Source organism: Hemibagrus wyckioides, linkage group LG08 (genome assembly GCF_019097595.1).
Source record: "Hemibagrus wyckioides isolate EC202008001 linkage group LG08, SWU_Hwy_1.0, whole genome shotgun sequence".
Taxonomy (NCBI): Eukaryota; Metazoa; Chordata; class Actinopteri; order Siluriformes; family Bagridae; genus Hemibagrus; species Hemibagrus wyckioides.
Genome location: NC_080717.1, coordinates 26,657,720 through 26,681,599, shown reverse-complemented (window position 1 = coordinate 26,681,599; position 23,880 = coordinate 26,657,720). Strand labels below are relative to the sequence as shown.

General features: G+C 42.1%; 2 protein-coding genes across 7 annotated transcripts in view; both read left to right on the top strand.

The window, feature by feature from the left end:
- Window positions 1-10,698, top strand: part of LOC131357627 (chromatin remodeling regulator CECR2) — a 36,267-nt gene extending 25,569 nt beyond the window's left edge. Inside the window, exons 10-19 of the mRNA XM_058396764.1 lie at window positions 574-703; window positions 1,530-1,567; window positions 1,678-1,769; window positions 2,005-2,131; window positions 2,552-2,928; window positions 3,703-3,852; window positions 4,209-4,899; window positions 5,072-6,851; window positions 7,368-7,428; window positions 8,544-10,698. Coding sequence (XP_058252747.1) covers window positions 574-703; window positions 1,530-1,567; window positions 1,678-1,769; window positions 2,005-2,131; window positions 2,552-2,928; window positions 3,703-3,852; window positions 4,209-4,899; window positions 5,072-6,851; window positions 7,368-7,425 — 3,443 coding nt within the window. The 3' untranslated portion in view covers window positions 7,426-7,428; window positions 8,544-10,698. The remainder of the gene's footprint in view (window positions 1-573; window positions 704-1,529; window positions 1,568-1,677; window positions 1,770-2,004; window positions 2,132-2,551; window positions 2,929-3,702; window positions 3,853-4,208; window positions 4,900-5,071; window positions 6,852-7,367; window positions 7,429-8,543) is intronic.
- A 3,356-nt stretch (window positions 10,699-14,054) lies between these two features.
- On the top strand, window positions 14,055-22,866 carry ada2a (adenosine deaminase 2a). 6 transcript variants are annotated; one of them, XM_058396776.1, is made up of 11 exons: window positions 14,055-14,214; window positions 15,629-15,699; window positions 16,648-16,961; window positions 17,992-18,208; window positions 18,304-18,514; window positions 18,927-19,054; window positions 19,132-19,222; window positions 20,163-20,271; window positions 20,367-20,524; window positions 21,000-21,202; window positions 22,018-22,866. In XM_058396776.1, exons 2-11 carry the CDS (start codon window positions 15,689-15,691, stop codon window positions 22,106-22,108), a joined length of 1,533 nt encoding a protein of 510 aa, XP_058252759.1. In that variant the 5' UTR covers window positions 14,055-14,214; window positions 15,629-15,688; the 3' UTR covers window positions 22,109-22,866. The 6 variants fall into 6 exon arrangements, with proteins under 6 accessions (XP_058252759.1, XP_058252764.1, XP_058252762.1 ...); XM_058396779.1 differs by having other exon boundaries at window positions 14,060-14,214; window positions 15,629-15,806; XM_058396778.1 differs by lacking the exon at window positions 15,629-15,699 and adding an exon at window positions 15,742-15,806 and having other exon boundaries at window positions 14,091-14,214.
- The last annotated feature ends 1,014 nt before the right edge of the window (window positions 22,867-23,880 follow it).

Here is a 23,880-nt window from a genome sequence, read left to right as displayed (position 1 = left end):
TGAACGCTTTCTTTCAGAAGCCAGATCAAATGCGCGTACACACACACACACACACACAGAGAAGAACTTGCTTTTATCCCATGCATTGCACAAAGGAGCAAGCTGAGGAGGAAACTCCCAATCCTCGTTTATCACCCCAAACTCCCTCCGGTTCACTCTTGATAGGTGTGTGAGAGTTATTTAACTCCTGATTGTGGCACTGGGCTGCTCTGCTTGTTAATGTATAATGGATGAAGATTGTAGCCCGAGGAGCTCTCCAGTGGCTCCTTTCCCGAACCTCTTTAATCCTCACAGCAGGATGCTCCTGACACAGCCTTTCATATCAGCACAGAAACCCAGCTCGGTTCTTTATCTCTCACAAGCCTTTTGATCTAGTTTGCCTTCTAAAGCTGCTCGCTGAGTCACTCATTTGACTCCATTCTTGTTTGCCGAATTCAGAGAACTAAGCAGACCTGGTTTGTTTGAGCAACAGGTGCCTTAAGGAAAGGACTATAAATGGTGTGGATGTGTTCTTGTGAGTTGAATGGGTGTATGCGCGTACGTGTGCTCATGTCTGTGTTTGTGTGCGTTCAGAGCGATCTCGGAGAAGAAAGCAGCGTGAAGAGAGGGCGTGGCTGCTGTCTCAAGGGAAGGACTTGCCGGCTGAGCTGCTCCACCTGGAACCCCACTCGCCCGTCCGGCGTACTCGCCGCACCAATGAGCTGTAAGAGTTTATATCATGATTTCTATTACAACTCCAGACAGCAGCTTACACTATAATAAACACCAACATCCATCTAGTCTAGAAACTATAGATGTGTCCAGAACTGCTTTTTGTTTTAAATGAATAAAACCCTGAGCGTCGATAAGATCAGTGTTTCTGATAGGAATCCAGCCACTCCATTGTCGTAGAATTGTAAGTTTTCTGTATTTAGGAAGAAGGTATTTGCAATTTCAGTGTAACAAGCTGCATTTCCTTTGTCACTTTAGCTTGAAAATGAAAAGAAAAGGAAGGCTGGAAGATGAGAGAACAGCTGTTCATAGCTGCTGTGACTAACAGGAGCTAATTTATTGCCTGGATGTTCCACAACATTAAATACAATGATGAATAGATTATTTAAAAAAAGTATTTTAATTGTTAGGGTTGGACAATTGCTTCGTGTTGGGATGCATCATATCCCCGGGACTCTGATTGATTGTTTTTCTATTCTATTCTATTCCTATTTTTTATTCCTTATTTAAAAGATTATGTTTAAAAAAGTACTAAACCAAGTGTTGGCTTTGTGTGTTGAGAAATCTTACCTTTCCATGCCTTTAAATTAATCTGTTTTGGATTAGATGTTGGTTTCTGCTATTTTGTTTGTGGCTCTTGGGCTGGCTGACATGATCATGAGTCATGATCAAGTTTCAGAACCCAGTCTATGATCTTTGTGTGTAAAATTCTTTCACACAGTTCTGGGTATTACAGCTTCATGATTGTGTTGTGTTTTTTTCCCTCTGTGTGGTTGTGTTCCCCATTGCTAACTTCCAGTTCTCTTTTTCTCTTTCAGCTATGATATCGATGACGACTATGCTGCTCTCTACAAAGGTGGGTAGCAGTGGAAAGGATTGTGCCAGCAGTAAAGCCTAACCCACGTTTCCTCATTTCTCAGCTTCACTACTTTCTGTGCTTTAAATGAGTTGGTTTTTTTTTTTCAGTGCTGGAGGCTGTGAAGGCTCACAAAGACTCTTGGCCCTTCATGGAGCCTGTGGATGAATCCTATGCCCCTAATTATCATGAAATCATTCAGGTTAGCTGCCCATATATCTCAGCAGGGAAACTGAGATTTCACAACAAATGTTGAAATGGTGAAACTGGCTGTCAGCGTGCTTGCACTGCTGCTTCAGATGAATCACATTACAGATGTTTGTTTTACAACTCAAGCATTTGAGATGAGGTTTTGGTGGCTGTACTGTAAATGTTGATGTTTTTAGGCTTGTGAGCAGTTTCTGATGATCTGATTCTTTTTCTGTCTACTTTATAAGACGCCAATGGATCTGTCCACCATTGAGAGAAAGTTAAACGATGGAGAGTATGTTACCAAGGACGAGTTCATAGCTGATATGAAGCTCATGTTTGAGAACTGCCTGGAGTACAACGGAGAGGGGAGCGGTAAATACATTCGCTTACTGTTAGTTAAAAAAGCAGGCAGTTTTTTATTGTGATTGCTTATTGTGTGTGTGTGTGTGTGTGTGAGAGAGAGAGAGAGAGAGGGCGAGGGGGTGTGTACGTGTGTCGAGCCTCTGACAGTGATTAATGGCAAGTGATTGAGCTGTTCTCCAGTGCGCCGAGTCCTGCAGTGCCACACAGACATTCCATCCCTGCGGCCCCTCTCTCTGGAGCCATCCATCTGTCAGAATGCTCTCCCCCCATCGGGAGGGGCTCTAGGGTCAAAGGTCAACTGTGGCTCTGTGACCTGGTCAGTGGACCAGCTCAGAGAAGGAAGACGAGACCTCTGGGTGTGTCTGTGTGTTTGTTTGCATGTATGTTGATGGGGTTAAACGGACATGGTGTGTTTGTGTTGTTTCTCAGAGTACACGATAATGGCAGAGTCCCTGGAGCGCTGTTTCAGCAGAGCCATGCTAAAACACTTCCCGTCAGAAGACGGAGACACAGACGAAGAGTTCCAGTTGAGCAAGGAGGACCGCGACCGTGAGCGAAAGGACAAGAAGAAGAGTAAGAACAGTCGGCAATCGGGTCCCGACAGCTTGATCCGGGCCACGGATGCTTTGCAGAAACGCAAAGCAACTAGTGGCGGTAAAGGAGGCAACCAGCCCCAGGAGAACGGCTCCAAATTTGGACCACTTGGTTTCCAGTACAGCAACGGGCCTACACATCCTCACATGAACACAGGACCGCCTCGCCCTGGGAACGATCCACTGCATGCCATGTACCATCCATCGCAACAGGCAAGGCTACACCCTTCTGTATGATCTGATGCAGGAACTTTATAATAAAAACACATCTTTTAGGACACTTTCCATGGTGTAGTTTCCCTCTGTAGGGTTCTTTAGGCAGGTTAGAACATTGGAAATGCTTTTGGGTGCAGGCTGAAAGAAAGTGATTCAACTCTGACACACTACAATTGTATTTTGAAGTGAATTTTGAGCCACAATGTTTTTTTGTAGAACTGAGAAAGTACAGGGAGGTAGCTCTTACTGTTCTGGACTGACACACAAAAACAAGATAAAACTGGATGCTATACACAAATTGATTTAGATATTGATTGATTGATTTATTTTTGTGATTGTGCACACTTGGCAAATCCATCACTAATCAGTGTAATGATGTAATCAGTGAATGAAACCAATGCGAGTTAAGGTTGGAGTGGAAGAACTTGATTGTCCGGCACAGACCCCTGACCTCCGCCCTAGTGAACACCATTGGGATAATTCCCATAACAGCAGTGGTTATTATCACAGTAAAGGGAGGACCTATGGAATAGGATGTCCAGATGTCCACAAACATTTGCTGATATAGGAGTCAATGTGTCCTTAAAAATAACGCCATAAATGTTAATCAACACTAGAAGTTAAAGCCCCTAGCCTCTCCTACAGGAATTATGCAGTGTTGTACTTTAATATATGTATGCTATTGTGCATTTTACACTCAAAAAGTGCACATTTATGTATGTTTAATACATCAGAAGTTTAACTAGACTGTCTTTTCTCTTAAAATGACAGCTCCAGCGGCACCAAGGTCCCCCAGGACCAGGAATGTATGGCCATGGTATGATGATGGACCCCAGATATCCATACCCAGGACAGAGACCTCTCATGGGTAGAGGTCCAGGAGAGCATGGCCCACAACACATGCCTCATTATGCTATGCAGGTATACTCAGTGGCAGTTATAACCTTTATTATGTGTCTATGTATAACCATTAGCTCATGTGAAAGTAAAGACTTTTTTTATGCACATTATGTGACTTCTTTTTGTGCCACTTGATTAGATAACTGCATGAATGTGAATTTGAAATGTCACAAATATTATAGCTCCTTAACATTCAATTTATTCTTTTGAATACATAAAAATGTGATTTTTTTTTTATGTTTAGCATATCATGACATATCATTGTTAGCTTACAATAGAAGTGGTATTAAAGTAATATAATTTGACAAAGCCAACACACATTGACTTGACATGTTTTGCTTTGAATTCTATGTTTAATGTATTTTTCTTTCTCTCAGGGCCCACCTACAAATGGTCCACACTTTGGTCCGAGATACCCAATGGGGCCCGATTCTCGTCACCTTCAGCCTCAAAACCAACAACATTCCTACATTGGCCCCACTCATGGCCCATCACTGGGACCAAGACCAGTCGCCCTTCAGTCAGGAGGACTATGTACCAATCCATCTGAAGGCGATATGTATCGACCTCACCATCACCCAGATGGGCAGCCCATGCAGCCCATGGGAAATGGCTACCCTAGACCCCTGCACAACTCCTTCACTCCTTATGGACCTCCACCTGCTCCTTACGGTTCTTGGCCAGGCTCAAACCAGCAGCAGCTTGGGCGACCAGTGATGCCGGAACAGGCTATGGGTCAGCACCCATATGTTCATGGCATGATGCGTCCCCCACACAGTGCTGGATATCCCCCTTCTAATGGCCAATACAGGATGTCAGCAGTTAACTCCCAGGGACCCATGCCCCACAGACCTCCCATGGCCCCTCCAGAGCCCAGACCACATGTGGGATCAATGATGGAAAGCCCTGAGATGATTGCCCTGCAGCAACTGTCAGCATCATCTTCTCGCCTCAGCGTTGGAGGTTACCAGCCACCTCCAGCAAGGAATTCTAATATGGCAGCAGCTCCTGAAAGCCAGAACACAAGGTCTGCGGAATATAGTCAAGGTGCTGACAGTATGTCAAAAGGTAGGAATTTTCTTAAAACATCTTGGCTTTGTAATGCATTGTCCAGTCTTAAAGGATTAATTCAGGCAGCAATGCTAAAACTGTAATATCAATTTAAGAGATAGTATTGTGCCACTGGTGTGTGTTTAATGCCTTCACAAAGAAATATTTTTTTTTCTATTTATTGTAACAGGTTTAGGTGTGGAACTAGCAAATAAACAGCAGAGTGAGGAGTCCAATTGCTCACCTCATCCTGGTCCAGCTATGGTCCCCGAACATCCCAATGGTGCCCAGCAGAGCCCTAGTGCCACAGTGTGGGGTGGTTCACCACAGAAAACATCAGCAGAGCTTGCACAAACTGTGCTATCCACACCCAAAAAAGACAGACCACAGCTGGAAGGAGAGAACACTGGAGAAGGCAATCGGCCCATACAAACTAGTCCTGTCTCTCAGACGGGACCCCAGTCTGAAACCCAGTCACAGAAATATCAGGATTCCTCACACCCTTCTAATAATGGTCCTGTGAAAATCACTCAGAAAACCTCAGATCTGTCAGAACAAATGTCTTCCACCCATGGCCCACAGAATATTCCTGAACGAATGCTGCCAAGTAACGCTCAACAAGTTTCTCCAGGTGTATCTCCTCAGTACCCTCACAGCGGGACACTACACATGTCTTCCAATTCTCCTCACCAGCAGATGCCCCAAAATGGACCTATCTGTGGTCAACAGCCAGGACCTGTCCATGGCATGCCACAGTCTGTTCCTCAAGGGCTACAGCCAGGTGCCCAACACCCTGCTACTTTAACATCACTGCCCCCCAGCCACCCTGTTTCCCAACCTCTTGCTCAGCCCTCCCCTGCAGAACGTGGTGACCAGAGACCCAGTGAACCTACCCGGGAGCCTGAGGGAAGCTCTGGTGGTCCCAATTCCGATATGAAGAATGCCCTTGCCAACGGCCAGTACAAACAGCAGCCTTTTAGCCCAGAGTCACAAACCCAGCTAAACAGGCCAGAACAGGCACCGCCACACGGACACACACCACCAAATCATCCTCATGGTCCAGAGAGCAACACTATGGCTCAGTATGGCATGGCCAGTCCAAATTATAGCAAGTACATGGGCAGACCCGTACCCCCATCTGCTCATCTGCCTTACCCAAATCAAGCACCACAGTCTCAGTCAATGAGCCCTCATCATAATTCTGCCCATTACTCTCCATATCAGCAAGGTGGAGTGTATCAGTACCACATGGGTCCACAGCACCCTCAGGCCCATCCCAGCATGCATGCTTCATACCAACAGCAACAGCAGTACTATCCCCAGCACCAGCAAAACAGCAGGCCTGGTTTCCCAGCAAGAGAATGGCCTAGAGCTCAGTACCAGCCTCATCCCCCGATGATGCCCAACACTTACCTACCTTCTGCAAGTGCTGGCATCAATGGTCGGCAGAAGGAGAACACCATGTCTCCCCTTGGTTCAGATGGTTCTAGTGGGAACGTTATGTCTCCGAATCTTCTCACTGATGGGTCCCAGGGCAGTTCCACTGAGAATCAGGAGGGCGCTACCCCGGCAAAACAGGCACGGACTGAGGACAACTCTGATCTGCCTGAAAGCCCAAAAGAGATACTGGATCTAGACAGCCACAATGCTGCAGCCCACCGCCGCAACACTGCTCAGCCCCAACACAACTACCCCTATGATCCACGGGCCATGCATTCCAGCATGCAACAGGGTGGAGCTCACCAACCTCACAGTGTGCCAGGTGGACCATACTCCAGGCCTCAGAACCCAAGTGGACATTATGGTCCTCACAATCCTCACCCGCACTTGATGGAGGCGCTGCAGCGGCCCCAGCACCTGCCCTACTCTCCGGGACAGACTATGTACCGTCACCCACATGGTACAGGACACTTTCAAGGCATGATGTTGCATCAGAGAAGCATGATATCTGAACACTTATATCATCCACGGTTAGTTTCTCTTTAACATTTAATAAATTAATTGGAATAGAATAGCCAAAGTGCTGGAGAGAAAAACATCAGGAACAGTAGTGATTAGTGATAGTTTACTGGAAACAACAGCTTACACAAGCTCAACTTGGACTTTACACACTAGCGGCAAGTTAAGAAACCTTACTTTTTCAACTAATATTATCTGCAGCCGTGATGCAAGTTGGAGAGCTATTTCGAGTGTAGGACAATCTTTAATGTCTGCTGAAAAAGTCACTAATTTTGGGCTTCTTTTTCAAATGAAGATACTTATAAAAGGTATAAAAGGTCTACTGACAAAATGACTAAACTTGCAAAACTGGCTGAAGTTTTGAAATACAGATGATTGCTCAATTCTACAGATTCTGACTCTCACTAGAATGTTCTCCAGTTTACTAGATATTTTTTCTAACTTTGCAAGATTTTTTGTATTAGTATTTCATTAATGTTTAACGATTTTTACATTTTGTCATGACTACCCTGTCTCTTATGTGATAGGCAACACCTGATGAGTGCAGCAGCTCCCAGTGGTCCTGGCAGTAAGCAGGGAGTGTGAAAGGTAGGATTTTGCAACCTTAGGGAAACACTGAAGATTTTTGCGTTTCTGTTGTCCGATTATATTGAGTTTCATTTCTGTTTGTGATTTTGCTAAAATGTAAAATTCACTTCCTCTTACTGGAAATGTGCATGCGCTTGAAGCTCATTCCCTGGAATGAGAAAAGAACACATACATGTTTACTCAAAACTCACATCATATGAACATCCTAGGGGAAGTTGTTGTGTAAAAATGTTTAAAATGCGTAACTATATCATGCGAATCTGAAATACATCCATTATGTACACCGATCAGGCATAACATTATTAGTCCCCTTTTGCTGCCTAAACAGCCCTGACCCGTCCTGCACATTCTGACGCCTTTCTATCAGAACCAGCATTAACTTCTTCACCAATTTGAGCAACAGTAGCTCGTCTGTTGGATTGGATCACACGGGCCAGCCTTCGCTCCCCATGTGCATCAATGAGCCTTGACCGCCCATGACCCTGTCGCCAGTTCACCACTGTTCCTTCCTTGATGGATACTGACCACTGCAGACCGGGAACACCCCACAAGAGCTGTAGTTTTGGAGATGCTCTGATCCAGTGGTCTAGCCATCACAATTCATCAAACTCGCTCAAATCCTTACGCTTGTCCATTTTTCCTGCTTCTAACACATCAACTCTGAGGACAAACTGTTCACTTGCTGCCTAATATATCCCACCCACTAACAGGTGCCATGATGAGGAGATCATCAGTCTTATTCAATTCACCTCTCACTGATCATAATGTTATGTCTGATCAGTGTACATAAAACCAAAGCACCTTGCTCTAAAAGTAATTATGTATTATAAGTGCATCAAACCATTAGGGTCCTTGCTATTGATTATTTTTCTATAAACATATATAAAAATATGCTTCATATGAGCTTATACTTGCACAAATTGAACAACTATCCTTTAACCTGTTGTATTATAAATGTATTTTAAGTGTTCCTGTCCTTTTTTTTTTTATGGGGTAACATTCCAGTTCTTGTCTGTGGCAATCGATTGGTCATTATGGTACTAGATTGAAGAAGAAAAACAAAAGCTAAAACTCTGTAATTAAGGTATCCTCTTTCACTTTGTGTATTTATCTAGGTAATGGACAAATCAAACAGTGAAGGCTGAGCAGAGACCTGCACCATTTCCTGAACTTTTCTGATGCTGGGAGATGTATCTGTGTGCTTTTTTGCCTCGTTTCTTGTCATGGAATGTACAGCTTCCTCTGGACGGCACAGACGAGCTCTGGGCCTTTCCCCCTCTGATTAACGCTCATCAGTACAGAAATGTGGTCGGGACTGCAGCTTGCCCTCTCTGTATATACGCTCCCTACGTTTGAGAGCTTCTGCACTTTGGTGGCGAGTACTGACCCTCTGACCTGTAGGATTGTACAGCTCACAGGATCCTCTGCATGCACGTCTACACGGAAAGACATCGGGAGGGTTGCTCCATGTTCCTTTCCAAAGTTAAACTCAGGTGTTGAACAGAAGGTACTTGGAGGCGTCTCCATTCCCCACAGACACACTGGAAACCGTTGCCTTTTGATCGTCGTTGAGTGTGTGTGTGTGTGTGTGTGTGTGTGTGTGTGTGAACGAACACTAATATAGATCACCGAGTGGAGAAAGTGGATCAGCTGACTCTGCTCTCCACCTTTTCAGACTTTTCATGTAGTCCTGCAATATTTTACCTTGCGTTCACTCTAGCAAGTGACAGAGGCATTCGTTCATCTCCTTTGTACCTGCGTGACAATGAGCCACTGTTTCAGTGACGGTAGCAAATGTGATTTTTTTTTAAAAAAATTTCCTCTTCCAGTCGTATTCAATTTAGGTAAGACGCGTTAAAATCGCAAAACAACAAATCACGTCACATAGTCCGTTTCCTCGCGCACTGTGATTTCTTTTTCTTCTCACATATGACGTTTCATAAATTTGTATAAGGACATCTTGAGGAAACCTAAATCTCAGAAGGAATTAGCCGAGCTCCTTGGGTTCCCCTCGTGTGTAAATGTAGCTGTATCGTGCAAATCGAACATCAATGCGCAAATGCATTTTTAAACAAGTCATCAATGTGTGTTTTAAAAACGCTGGGCGGTCGCAGGACACAATATCCAGTGACTCCAATTTCCCACGGCCACAAGAGAGAAACCACAAAACGGCGTGAGCTAATCGCCTGCTAGCGTGAACGTAACGTTTCGCATCACTGCCTCAGCTCGTAGAATGTCTTCGGACTCGGAGCGGCTCCTCTGCTCCTCTTTTATGCACTAGAGATAGTCTTTATTACTGGAATTAGTGGCCTTGAACTTAGACGTGCTACTGTGCGTGTGTGTGTGTATGTAACGCGACTCAATGAGATGCTAGTTTGCGTATGAATCCACACGGTTGAACACGGAGAGGCTTTTCACTCCACTTCCTCTTTCTGCTTGTATATATTTCACTAGGGTCTCCGAGTCTGATTCCGAGTTTTAGCTGCTTGTGTTCGGGAAAAATAAAAGCATCGATCTTCACAACTGTGACATTAACTCTCACACGAGACGATTCTTCAGATTCAGTATCGTCCGATCCGGGAAAACGTTTTAACATGTCGGTGCTTCCTCTTTCACACTATTCGTCCTCAGGGTGTCGTGCTTTTAATACGGGTATAAAGAGAATCAGTTCTTTGAAAGGGAAGTGACGAAGTGGGACTAGGACTGGAACTGTGACGATTACTCGACCTCAGTTGATGTGAAGACAGTAATTTGTTTTTGTTTTTTTACCTTGATTTATATGATTTTGACTTTTATTAAATGTCTTTTTTTCCAGCCTTTTGTGTGGATAAGAAATAATCTGGAAGCTGTGATGAATTGTGTTGAAATGGTGTGTTTTTGTGAGGTTCTTTTGATTTTTTTCTCAGAAGGATAAGTTGGCATTCTGTTTTTATCGATTCTTGCTGGATTTTCTGTGTGTGTGTGTGTGACGATGAGCTGTGTGTGTTTGTAATGATTCAGTCCCTGTTTTATCTTCATTTAGCTGTAACATTTAATATTACCAGCCAGACCTGTGCTGATTTCCACACCATCTATCTACCTCATGAAGCTGTCTGGCGAGACTCTCTCTCTCTCTCCCTCTCTCTCTGTCACTATCTATCTATCTTTATCTCTCTTTATCGATCTCTATCACTCTATCTATTGCTATTTCTCCCTATATCACTCTCTTTCTCTTTCTGTCTCTTTCTCTCTCTCTCTCTCTCTCTCTCTCTCACACTCACACACACATACCATTCCTCTTTCCACGGCTAAACCCTGTGACTAAACCAGCCTTAATGTTTTGGACTTTTTTATCCGGAAAAAAATGAACACATCTATTCAATCTTTCTGCAGCAAAATCTTGGCACATTTTTTTTATCTTATTTTTTGTGTGTGAGTACACCGGTCTTTTCTTGTTACATATTGACCACTGCAAGAGTTTTGTCGTCATCACACAGCTTTTTTATGTATGTCCGGTTTGGAGTCCTACAAAAGGTTTCTAATCGCTAAAAGGCCAGCTGTAACAGCCGTCCTGTTCGGCTGCACACTCTGGAGCCCTTATGGTATGAAGAGTGTTCGCTAGTCCTCAATCTCGTCAGTGAATAAAGGAAATAGGTGCAGGAGAAATCACTAGCCGCAGGCTGACCTAAAGTCGACCTCGCTTTTCATTCAAGAAATAGATAGAAAATATTTTAGCACTAGATGAAGTGCTCTTAGATGTCTGATGTGAATAATTATTTCTTTTTCGCTGTACAGATTTTTATTTTTTCTGTGAGTTAGGGACTGATCCACACCTACTGATTCCTCAGTATCTTTGCTGTCTGTAGTGACATGACTAGATTCGGTGAAATATAAATCATATTTATTTGCTCTTTTACATTTTGTACATTGTTTTTTGGGGGGCTTGTTTTTATAAATGTCTGCTCTTTTTTTCTTTCTTCAGTTATCTATCTAATTGTTTGGAAACAGTTGTCGATACCTCAGTAGCACAGTGGCATCACAACACCTTTTGTACCTTTTTATTTTGATGTGAAGTTTACAGGTTCGTATTTTTTGGAAATGGACCGAAGTGTTTTCTATACTCTGTACATTTCTTAGAATAAAAACAAACAAACAAACTTGACTCAGTGTGGGGGTGTGTGGGTGGGGGTGGGGGTGGGGGGGTGTGCACTGAGAAATGTGAGAAAACAATGAAATTTGATTTGAAAAGAAAAAAAAATTCCATAGAACAAACTATTTGTTTCAGATTTCATTTAACTTTACTTTATCATCCCTTTCTTTCTTCCTTTTTTTTCTTAACTCTATCTATCTATCTATCTATCTATCTATCTATCTATCTTGTCAACTCTTTCTTTCCTTCTTTCTTTCTGATCAACCCTTTTTCTCTTTCTTCCTTTCTTTCTTAACTCTATATATCTGTCTGTCTGTCTATCTATCTGGTCAACTCTTTTCTTTCTTTCTTCCTTTCTTTCTTAACTCTATATATCTATCTATCTGTCTGTCTTATCTATCTGGTCAACTCTATCTATCTATCTATCTATCTATCTATCTATCTATCTATCTATCTATCTATCTATCTATCTATCTATCTATCTATCTATCTATCTATCTATACTATACTATACTATACTATACTATATTGCCAAAAGTATTCGCTCACCCATCCAAATAATCAGAATCAGGTGTTCCAATCACTTCCATGGCCACAGGTGTATAAAATCGAGCACCTAGGCATGCAGACTGTTTTTACAAACATTTGTGAAAGAATGGGTCGCTCTCAGGACCTCAGTGAATTCCAGCGTGGAACTGTGATAGGATGCCACCTGTGCAACAAATCCAGTCGTGAAATTTCCTCGCTCCTAAATATTCCACAGTCAACTGTCAGCTGTATTATAAGAACGTGGAAGTGTTTGGGAACGACAGCAACTCAGCCACGAAGTGGTAGGCCACGTAAACTGACGGAGCGGGGTCAGCGGATGCTGAGGCGCATAGTGCGAAGAGGTCGCCAACTTTCTGCAGAGTCAATCGCTACAGACCTCCAAACTTCATGTGGCCTTCAGATTAGCTCAAGAACAGTGCGCAGAGAGCTTCATGGAATGGGTTTCCATGGCCGAGCAGCTGCATCCAAGCCATACATCACCAAGTGCAATGCAAAGCGTCGGATGCAGTGGTGTAAAGCACGCCGCCACTGGACTCTAGAGCAGTGGAGACGCGTTCTCTGGAGTGACAAATGGCGCTTCTCCATCTGGCAATCTGATGGACGAGTCTGGGTTTGGCGGTTGCCAGGAGAACGGTACTTGTCTGACTGTATTGTGCCAAGTGTAAAGTTTGGTGGAGGGGGGATTATGGTGTGGGGTTGTTTTTCAGGAGCTGGGCTTGGCCCCTTAGTTCCAGTGAAAGGAACTCTGAATGCTTCAGCATACCAAGACATTTTGGACAATTCCATGCTCCCAACTTTGTGGGAACAGTTTGGAGCTGGCCCCTTCCTCTTCCAACATGACTGTGCACCAGTGACCAAAGCAAGGTCCATAAAGACATGGATGACAGAGTCTGGTGTGGATGAACTTGACTGGCCTGCACAGAGTCCTGACCTCAACCCGATAGAACACCTTTGGGATGAATTAGAGCGGAGACTGAGAGCCAGGCCTTCTCGTCCAACATCAGTGTGTAACCTCACAAATGCGCTTCTGGAAGAACGGTCAAAAATTCCCATAAACACACTCCTAAACCTTGTGGACAGCCTTCCCAGAAGAGTTGAAGCTGTTATAACTGCAAAGGGTGGACCGACGTCATATTGAACCCTATGGATTAGGAATGGGATGTCACTTAAGTTCATATGCGAGTCAAGGCAGGTGAGCGAATACTTTTGGCAATATAGTGTATCTGTCTGTCTGTCTGTATCTATCTTTCTGGTCTACTCTTTCTTTCTTAACTCTATCTATCTATCTATCTATCTATCTATCTATCTATCTATCTATCTATCTATCTATCTGTCTCTGTCTGTCTGTCTGGTCAACTCTTTCTTTCCTTCCTTCTTTCTGATCAACTCTTTTTCTTTCTCTCTCTCTCTTCCTCCCTCCCTTCCTTCCTTCCTTCCTTCCTTGACCGAAGAACACAAACTATTTACCTTTCAGATGTCATTTATCTGTACTTTACACACGTGTGAATAAAAACACCGCCGTTTTTCCCAGAAACATTTTACTCTTCACACAACAACAACAGCTGTCTCTGGCATGTTACTGACCGAAGAGATTCACCGGAAATGACGTACCTCAACCAATCATTCACGCAAAAGTCGGTTGGGCATAGGGTTGCCAGATTGATATTTAACATCAAAAACATCATATTTAAAATGCCACGCTAGGAAAATATATATTTTTTGACAGCTGTTATTATAAGTTGATTCACGGTTTTCAACGAATTCCAAAACTAATGTTTACAGAGACTTGCAATTAGCTATAATCAAGGAGGACTTTCACTTTCACAAAACATTTCTACTGCGAACCAAACCAACTAGCTAGTTAAGGATCTCTCTCTCTCTCTCTCTCTCTCTCTCTCTCTCTCTCTCAAATGTCCTAAATCCAAATAATATGAATTTAAAGTGTTACAACTGTGTACAAGAGTGTGTAAAAGACATCCGCTAAACGAATCGAAAACACTACCTGGCAACCCCAGTGGATCCGTGTTAGCTGGGAAGCCCGGTTGGATCCTTTAGCACGCTTGTTTACGGTTTAAACCTCAGTGTTCTGGAGTTTCCTTCTCCTTCAGGTGAAAATAAATCTGTCTTTTTAGTTCTCAGAATTAGAATTAAAGTTGTATTTTATTTAAAACGACGTGTTTAAGTGATGATCTTGTACAGCTGTTTCACACAGAGCACAGAGCTGCTGCTGCTGCGGTGGTTGTTGTTGTTGATGATGATGATGATGATGATTTTTATTTGTTTATTTACAGTATATAAAGGGAGGATAAAAACACATGCAGGTTATCTTTGGGTAAAGCTGACTGGAAATGATTGACATTTCTTTGAAAAAGAAGTCGTGAGCTGCATGAGTACTGATAATGAGAGTCACACTGACAGTCACAGGGGTTTAATATATTATTCTCTCTCTCTCTCTCCCTCTCTCTTTCCCATGAACTCTTTCTTTCTTTCTTTCTTTCTTTCTTTCTTTCTTTCTTTCTTTCTTTCTTTCTTTCTAGCGGTTAGTTCTTTTTGTTTTTTATCCGTTTATACTTCAGTTACTGTGTTTTAAAGAGGTTTATGGCGAATGTGGAGCATCTGCTGTACGTGTTCCTGTGTGAACTGATACATACCTGTGATTTACAGCCGTCTAATGAAACAAATCAACAACTTCTGACCAATCAGACATCAAGATCATCAACATGGCTGTGGTATAAAACCACCAGCTTTATACTTAATCTCTCAGATGAAGCCACCATGATTAGAACTTCCTGTATAGAAACTGTGAGAAATGTTGTGTTCAGAGCAGCAGATAGATTACAGCCCTGATCTCACTCACTTTTACTGTCAGCTTTCAGGGGGTTAGGAATCAGGGTGATAAAAAGGCACTTTGTGACTCGACTTTACAAATTATCATCATTTTAGAAAAACTGTAATGTTTGTAAATGTAGTGAGTAGAAAGAGAGAGAAAGAGTCAATCAGAAAGAAAGAAAGAGAAAGAGTCAATCAGAAAGAAAGAAAGAAAGTTGATAAGAAAGAAAGAGAAAGAATCAATCAGAAAGAAAGAGTTGATAAGAATGACTCTTTCTCTTTCTTTATCAACTCTTTCTTTCTGACTGATTCTTTCTCTTTCTTTCTTATCAACTTTCTTTCTTTCTTTCTGATTGACTCTCTCTTTCTATCAGAAAGAAAGAAAGATAGAAAGAACAAGTTGATAAGAAAGAAAGAAAGCGTTGATGAAAGAAAGAAAGAAAGAAAGAAAGAAAGAGTGGATGAAAAAAAAGAAAGAAAGAGTTGATAAGAAAGAAAGAAAGAGTCGATAAGAAAGAAAAAGAAAGAAAGAGTTGATATGAAAGAAAGAAAGAAAGAAAAAGAGAGAAGTGTGATGTTTGTAAAGGTAGAGAACTGAAAACATTTGGTTTTGAAAAGTTCAGAAAGGAAAAATCTTCCAGTGACAGAAATCAAGCTGCATGTCGTTTGTTTTTTCTGTCTTCACCACAGCAGAAAGCTGAATAGAGAATAGAGAAGTGCGAGAGTCTGCAGGAGGAACGTTTCCTTCATCTCATGCTTTTGATGTAAATGAACATCTTTTTTTCTTCTTCCCCTAACCTTCACAGTTCCAGTTCTACTAACTAACATTACTCACTGAATTCTCAACGAAGGACAACCTTCTGAACAGACTGTAAGTACTTTGCAAAAAGATTCAGTTACAGCATGCTGATAACTAATCAGAGTCAGGTTAATTAATTAAAAAGTAATTCATTAATACAGTTTTTTACTTAGTTACTGCTGAAGTTCAGGGCTTGCTCATGTTTATTAACATGTTATTAATAACGTCACGCAATGAAACATCGGTGTAAAAGGTTAACCCTGTCACTTGTTCTTCCTTGGAGGACTTTTGATAGGTTCTCACCCCTGCCTACCAGGACATCTGAGCAGACCTGCTGTTTTGGAGGTGCTCTGCCGCTCCCAGTCGTCTCGTTATTGCGATTTGTCCTTCGTCGAAATCACTCAGATTCTTACATTCGTCCGAATTTCGAGAACTGACTGTCCACTCGCTGTGTAACATATTCCACCTCTTCACATCTGTCACTGTAGAGAGATACTCAATGTTATTCGCTCCAGCTGCTTCAATCGTCCCGGGTTTGAACAACACACACGGTGCTGCACAAATTCACACTCGTAGTAATGTTTACGGTTTCGTTTCTCCACCTGTCACTCAGGACAGGACAGGTTCCTCTTCTTGGACATAAGGGATGTAAAAACTCTCTGTAGCGAATTTTCAAACATTTCTGCAGACGCCCTTCTCCAGAGCAATTTACAATTTATCTCATTTTATACAACTAAGGGCCTTATACAGGAGCCCAGCAGTGGTGGACCTGAACTCACCACTGAACTCACAACCAACCTTCTGATCATTAATCGAACATCTTAACCACTAAGCTGGACCATCACTGATATGGTGCTGATCATTTTCTTTCAAATCTGTACGAACTCTCACAATTGTTCTTATTTCTTTCCAGAGCCATGTGTGTGTCGTCATGGAGGATGCAGCCGGGTTTGACGTGGCTCTTGTTGCTGAGCTTCATGCCATGGGGCACGGACTCCATGCCCGATCCGCGCCAACGGGAGGCTCTGATGGAGCAGGAGGTGAGCAGAGAGGTCGGCGGTAGGGTGGTGCTGAACGAGAAAGAGAAGCTCCTCGATGGAAAACTCTACCAGATGAAGAGGCAGGAAATGGAAGCGCCGGACTTCCCTCCTGCTATGCACTTCTTTAAAGCCAAGGCTCTGATCGACAGAAGTCCAGTCTTCAGATTGCTGCAGAAGATGCCCAAGGGTACGGTTTTATACTCATTCACTGTTACAGAATCGCTGATCGGGTTTGAGGATTTTAATTAGAGATCAGCTGACTTACTTCTCTACCAGATTTTTATGTGATAAAGGTTACAGTTACAGTTGAAACAAGATTAAGGGAAAATTAGCATGTGTCAATAGCTACCACGCCTCCTAAGAAGTGTCTGGGAGGTGGGAAGTGGAAGACGTACAAACTGAGATTAAAGTACCCTGAAATAAATACAGTGGAACCTCCGCATACGAATGCCCTCCCTTATGTATTTCCGAATTGAAATTTTGCAATAAATTGAACCGAACGCCAGCTAAGTTGCGCGTTCGTCCAGGAGCTGTTCAAAACTTGCGTCAGAGGAAAGCCAACCAAAGCCAGTTTACGTATTTTACATTATTTTTTTTCTGTTTAGAAAGAGTCATATCACAATACCAATGTTAGCTAGGTGATTTTTGGGGCGTTTTTTTGTTGACAGATTGGTGGCGTGGGTGCTCTGTTCTATTTTTAGCCCAAGCTTGGTGGCACGACTTCCTGTGAGGACCCTTGACATGGAATGCTTGGCTTGGGTCAGCAGCCATACAGTTTCCATACGCTTCGTATTGGGAATATTGGTCATATTTTTGGGCAGCTGGAACGGATTATCTGCATTTACATTATTTCTGATGGGAAAATTCATTTCACAATACAAATTTTCACCTAAAGAATTCGCCTCCAGAACAGATTACATTCCTATGCCGAGGTTCCACTGTATTAGCTTAGATATGAACTGAGACAATGCAGAAATTTTTCTCGATGCAGATCTCATCCATTGTCTATACCTGCTTTATTCCTAATTAGGGTCACGGGTATCAGCTGGAGCCTATCCCAGCACACATTGGGCGAAAGGCAGGGGTACACCCTGGACATGTCGCCAGTCCATCACAGGGCCACATATATAGACAGACTTCATGTTTTAAAAAAACAAAACACTCGAACGTATCTTCCTTTACGTATCTGCTCAAGAAGTTCTGCTGATCTTTTCCAGGAGCAGCTCTACACGTGCACGACTTTTCCATGGTTGGAGTTGACTGGCTGGTGAAGAACGTGACCTACAGGGAGAACTGCTACGTGTGCTTCACCGACGACGGCTCTGTACGCTTCGTCTTCTTGTCCACACAGCCCAAAGCGGCGCCTACCTGCTCCGTGTGGGTTCTGCTCAAAAGCCTGAGGAAGAAACACAACACCACTGAGCTGGACAACAGGTGAAGAAACCTGAAGTTTTACAGAAAATAAACACATTCTGAAGTAGCGAGGTTCACGTGGAACAAAAAAATTATATATTTTTTTGTGTTTGCAGCTTTATTCGAAACCTGACGTTGGTTACAGAGGACCCAGACATCGAGTACCCCAACCAGGACGTGGTCTGGAAGAGGTTCGAACAAGCCTTCTTGGTGGCCTTTGGGCTGGTCACGTACGCTCCCGTCTTTAAAGATTATCTTTATGAAAGTTTCAGGCAGTTTTACATGGACAACACCATGTACGTGGAAATCCGAGCTCTTCTACCGCTGGTACGTGTGTGTGTGTGTGTGTGCGCGCATGTCTGTGTATATGTGTGTGTGCGTGTGTGTGTGTGTCTGTGTGAATGTGCATATGTGTGTGTTTGTGCATGTCTGTATATGTGTGCATGTGTGTGTGTGTGTGAATGTGTGTATGTATGTGTATGAGCGTGTGTGTGCGCGCATCTCTATGTATATGTCTGTGTGAATGTGTGTATGTATGTGTATGAGCGTGTGTGTGCGCGCATCTCTATGTATATGTCTGTGTGAATGTGTGTATGTATGTGTATGAGCGTGTGTGTGCGCGCATCTCTATGTATATGTCTGTGTGTGTGCGTGTGCGCATGTCTGTGTGAATGTGCATATGTGTGTGTGTTTGCGTGTGTGTGATTCTATGAAACATTTCACTCTTGCTATCACTCAGACGTATGAGCTGGACGGCAGACTGAACGATCGGGAATGGAGCATGAGAGCTTGTCAGGACGTGGTCCAGCGCTTCACGGCTCGGTATCCGGACTTCATAGGAGCCCGAATAATTTTCACTGTCCACAGGTTAGTCTTTAATACAGCTATTCTTATGTGGATGACATGGTATAGTAGCTATTTAAGTGTGTGTGTGTGTGTATCAGAGGCTTGAATGCGACACAAGCCGTATCGGTGGTCAAGGAGGCCATTATGCTGCAGAGGAACTTTCCAGACATCATGGCAGGCTTTGACTTTGTAAGTAGAACCCCATACAACAGAACAAATCAAACACACAAAATAAGTGCCCAAGCAAATAAGCTGAACATGGTGTGTATTGATACACAAAATACAGATTTGATACAATAAGCATGTGTCTAGGTTTCCTTTTTCAACAAACATTATAACAGCCCAAGAACTGAAATTTGCTAATCACTGTGTTGGAATCTCTAAACAGGAAACGAAAGCATGCATTGAAACTTCAGGCCAACAGAGCTAATGTACAGTGGTGTGCAGGGTTGCCAAGTCTCAGTACATTTAAACCCTAATTACACACGTGCACAAAATTGTTGGTCACCCTTCCATTAAAGAAAGAAAAACCCACAAAGCTCACTGAAATAATAATAATAATAATAATAATAATAATAATAATAATAATAATAATAGTTAAAATCATAATTATTTGTATAATAATAATAATAACATTAAATAAAAGCTGTAAATTTAGTAATGAAAGTTTTTATTTTTTAAAAAATATTTCTGTTGAACCACAATTTAAAAGCAATGTCTGATTTTCATTAGTCAATTTTCAGTAAATTATTTATTTATTATTACTATTACTATTACTATTATTACCACCACTGTGGGTTTTTCTTTCTTTACCATCTTCTGAACACCGCCGAAAGAACTGAATGTGACCCTATGAAAAAATCAGGAAAAAAGTCACCCTGTTACACACTAATTAATTTATTTTTTTATTTTTTTATTTTCAACGACACAACAATGGTCCCAACTCCAAATAACCAAATTCGCAAAGCGTTTTTCAATTCCAAAATGTTTATTTTTTTATTTTTATTTTATTATTTGTTTGTTGATTTTATTTCCTGTCCTGAAACAACACGGAGAAACTAAACAGAAACAGAGCTGTTCTCGTGATCTAAAATGACTTTTCTTTTTAAAGAAAAATGATTTTCTTTAGGTGGGTCATGAGGATAATGGAAATCCCCTGTGGTACTTTAAAGAGGCTTTGGGGGTGCCGGAGGAGCTCGGTGTCCATCTGCCCTACTTCTTCCATGCTGGAGAGACCAGTACAGCACCCATCACACATCCAAATATCTTTCTGTACCTCGACTGGTTTTCTGCTGTGCCTCGGTAAAAAGCACATCTTCCACTTCCTGTGTAGATTTAGAGGGCACGGCGGTGGATCAGAACATGATGGACGCCCTGCTCTTCAACACGTCTCGGATCGGACACGGCTTTGCGATGCCGAGGCACCCCGTGGTCAAAGAGCTGGCTAGGAAGATGGACGTAGCGGTGGAGGTTTGCCCCATCTCTAATCAGGTAGCTTCCTGTTTTTAATCAGTTGTGATCGATTAAAGCGTGAGATTATCAAACGTATCATAGGATTATTTTATTTATTTACTCCCTGGATGTTTGTATGTAGCATATGTTTGTATATACACAGTGTGTCTTCTTCAGGCTGCATACTTCCTCTGTGTGGATCTTTGTAGTTACTTTTTGCTCGAGGCACTAGTTTAGTCCACGTCATTGCACAGTGTATTGTATTTTCTCATCAGCTTGCTTCACAATTGCTTCTGAGACACAACTGAGGCAGATTTCAGAAAGAAATCGAGCTTTTCTAGTGTCTCAGATCCGGAGGAGGAGGAAGAGGAGGGATTGCTATGGTCAGTAAACAGCAGAGATATGTGAAAGCGAAGCTTATACAGAATCGCATTCTACACTGGAAAAGTTTATTTAAAAGCATAAGCAAAGGGTTGAGAATATGTAAAAGACATCTCGTTCCTCTCCTGCTCAGGTCCTAAAGCTGGTCTCTGACCTGCGGAACCATCCGGCGGCCATGCTGATGGCGGAAGGTCATCCCATGGTGATCAGCTCCGACGACCCGGCTCTGTTCGGAGCGTCCGGTCTCTCATATGACTACTACCAGGCTTTCATGGGCCTGGGAGGAATGACATCGAGTTTAGCTACACTGAAAGAGCTCGTGTTAAACTCTCTGAGGTAACGTGTCACTTTACTAGATTTGTTTGCATCACAAATCATTCAAGTTTAAATAAGACGTTAATAATAACTTCAGTGCTGCTTCTTTGTGACCACGCAGAGTTTTCAGCTGGACAACACAACACAATCCCTGTATTTGTATTTATCAACTCAATTATCAATTTATCAGTTTCATTTCAGACACACCCATAAGATCATTGGAAAGCGATTCTAGTTTCACCTGTAGGTTTCATATCATATATAAAAAGTCATCTTTTAAAATAATGTCTGTCTACTATAATGACTTTCAGATATTAAATGTGAAAAGAAGAAATTATAATATTCAGATAATTCCAGTATATTATTTAATTATTATTATTATTATTATTAATTATCATTTAATTATTGTTTTTTTAACCAAACCAAGCCTCTAAAATACATTTTAATGCAAAATAGATGAGCTACAGCGAATGTAGGGAATATAGGATCCTTTTTTTTTTTTTTTTTTTACCTGGATGCAATTGTTCCTCTTCATCTTAAATGTTCAGGTAAAACTGAAGAATGACAGAAGTGATTTTTTCCATTTACAAAAATAAATGGAATCATTATAACAGTTGATGTATATACGTATTTAGCTGACCAAGTGCTTTCTTCAAATAAGCTTTGCTTTCGATTCAGCACAAATGTAGACCTGTCCTCTTGTCCCTGAGCTACTGAACTCCCTGAACTTCTGAATTTCAACTTTTTCAAATAAAACAACATCCACAGTCTAAGAAAAGTTCTTTACACAGGATATGTGCTGAATTTTCTGATCTTTTGTTTGGTTTGGTTTGCAGGTACAGCTCCTTGTCTCCTACTCTGAAGGAAAAAGCCATTGAAGCTTTGCTAGTGAAGTGGGACAAGTTTGTCTCGGAGTCTTTGCTGTGAACCTGCTGGACAATAGGAGACAATTATCACGTGCATCTTTATACGTGTTTAATCTGTGCGTCAATACTGAAAGGATTTTCCTGAAAGATGGACCATTTAATGGCAAGCTTTAAAATGAATATATATATATATATATATATATATATATACATATAACATTTTGAGAACAGTTTATGAACACTTGATTTTTAGGAATCTTTATTGCTCACCATTTGAAGGCATTTTTGTTGTGGCTATACCATGCTAATAGAACAGTGTTTTATAAAATAACTAAGGCACTTCAACAAAAACTATTTTGTAGAGAAAACAATGATCAAAATTAGAGAAAGACCACAACTAAAATTTCTGAAGGTCAGCAGTTAGCAGGAAGTGTACAGGCCCTTGCTTTGAATGACTTCAAGTGATGATCTGTGGCTACAGGATGTCGCTAGTCTCTCACAGTCGCTAGTTTGCTCTGGTGTGATTTTGGTCCACTCTTCTTCCAGTCTCTTCCACAGTTCGGTGACTGTAGTGGGTTTCTTGGCCATAACTTTGTCGCCAATGATTTTCCAGAGGTTTTCTATCAGGTTTAGATCAGGGCTCTGGGCTGGCCATTTCATTATTTCAAGGTTTTCAGCTTCAAGGAACCGCTTTACCCCCTCCACCTTTCCCTGACTTCTTTACACACTTGTGGTTCAGTCTTTCCCCAGCTTGACGACGAACATAATGTTTCCCATTGGACCGAAATAAATGAAACTTGCTTTCATTGCTAAAGTGAACTTTGGACCAGTTCTCCTCTGTCCACACAACATGCTAATCAGCAAAGGTTAGTCTAGCCTTTTGATTCTTTGTGCTAATGAAGGGTTTGGTCACTGCAGAGTGGGCTTTCAGTCCAAATTCTCTTAAACATCAAGACGCTGTATGATGAGACAGATCCTTACTGTGTTCAGCGCCGAACTGGTGACCAGTTCTGAACCAATTGCCCACTGAGATTCTCCACGTTATCCTGTCCTCTCATTTGTCTTTCTTGGACGACCAGCCTTCTTGGGGGACTTGAATAAATTTATGATGTTGTAACGATGCAATATTCTAGAAATTGCAGATCTGAAACGACCAACGTCTCTTGCTATGGCTGCAAGGGTCATCCCTCTGGCCTTGATCTGGACAACCTGCTGCCGGAGGGTTTCGGTCACTTTAGAGCGGCTCACCAATTCAAATTGTTGTTGAAGGTGCAACGGAGTCAAGTGTCCAACTCGCTCCATTAAGACTTCCGAATGATTAGATCGCCCTCTGCTGGAGGAATGTATTTATTACCTTCATGCTGTACCTCGCTGGACTCTCCTTTACACCACACTGGAGTGAGGTCTTTATCTCAGGTCAGTTTTGGTAGACAGAAGAAAATTGACAATAAGAAAGTGTCTGATTTATTTTTTTTTGCATTTTACAGTTCTTAATGTAGAACATTCACGAAATGAATGTTTGTTCCGGTTAAAAGCAAGTATTTCTTCCTCCTCTCTATTGAAAGAGAAATAAGACAATGAGGTCACTTCTTGTCACATAAATCTCTGCAACACGAGTGTGTACGTCACGACTCGAATGGAGACTCCTTAAACAAGCGTCTCCTCAAAGAATATATGCATTTCATTCATCGTAAGGTATAGATGATATCACCATCAGCTCTGTTGCTTTAGAAACCATTGTGTAACGGTGTTTAAAGCACCTGCGCTGTTGTCAGAGCTGCTGGTCCAGAAAGTACATCAACAGCTTCTGACCAATCAGAATCAAGCATTCAT

Excerpts from the sequence above, each read along its gene's own strand:
- ada2a (XM_058396776.1), top strand. Across the intron at positions 19,223-20,162 it reads TCATGGCAGGCTTTGACTTT|GTGGGTCATGAGGATAATGG; the intron begins GTAAGTAGAACC and ends GATTTTCTTTAG. Across the intron at positions 20,272-20,366 it reads CTTCCATGCTGGAGAGACCA|ATTTAGAGGGCACGGCGGTG; the intron begins GTACAGCACCCA and ends CTTCCTGTGTAG.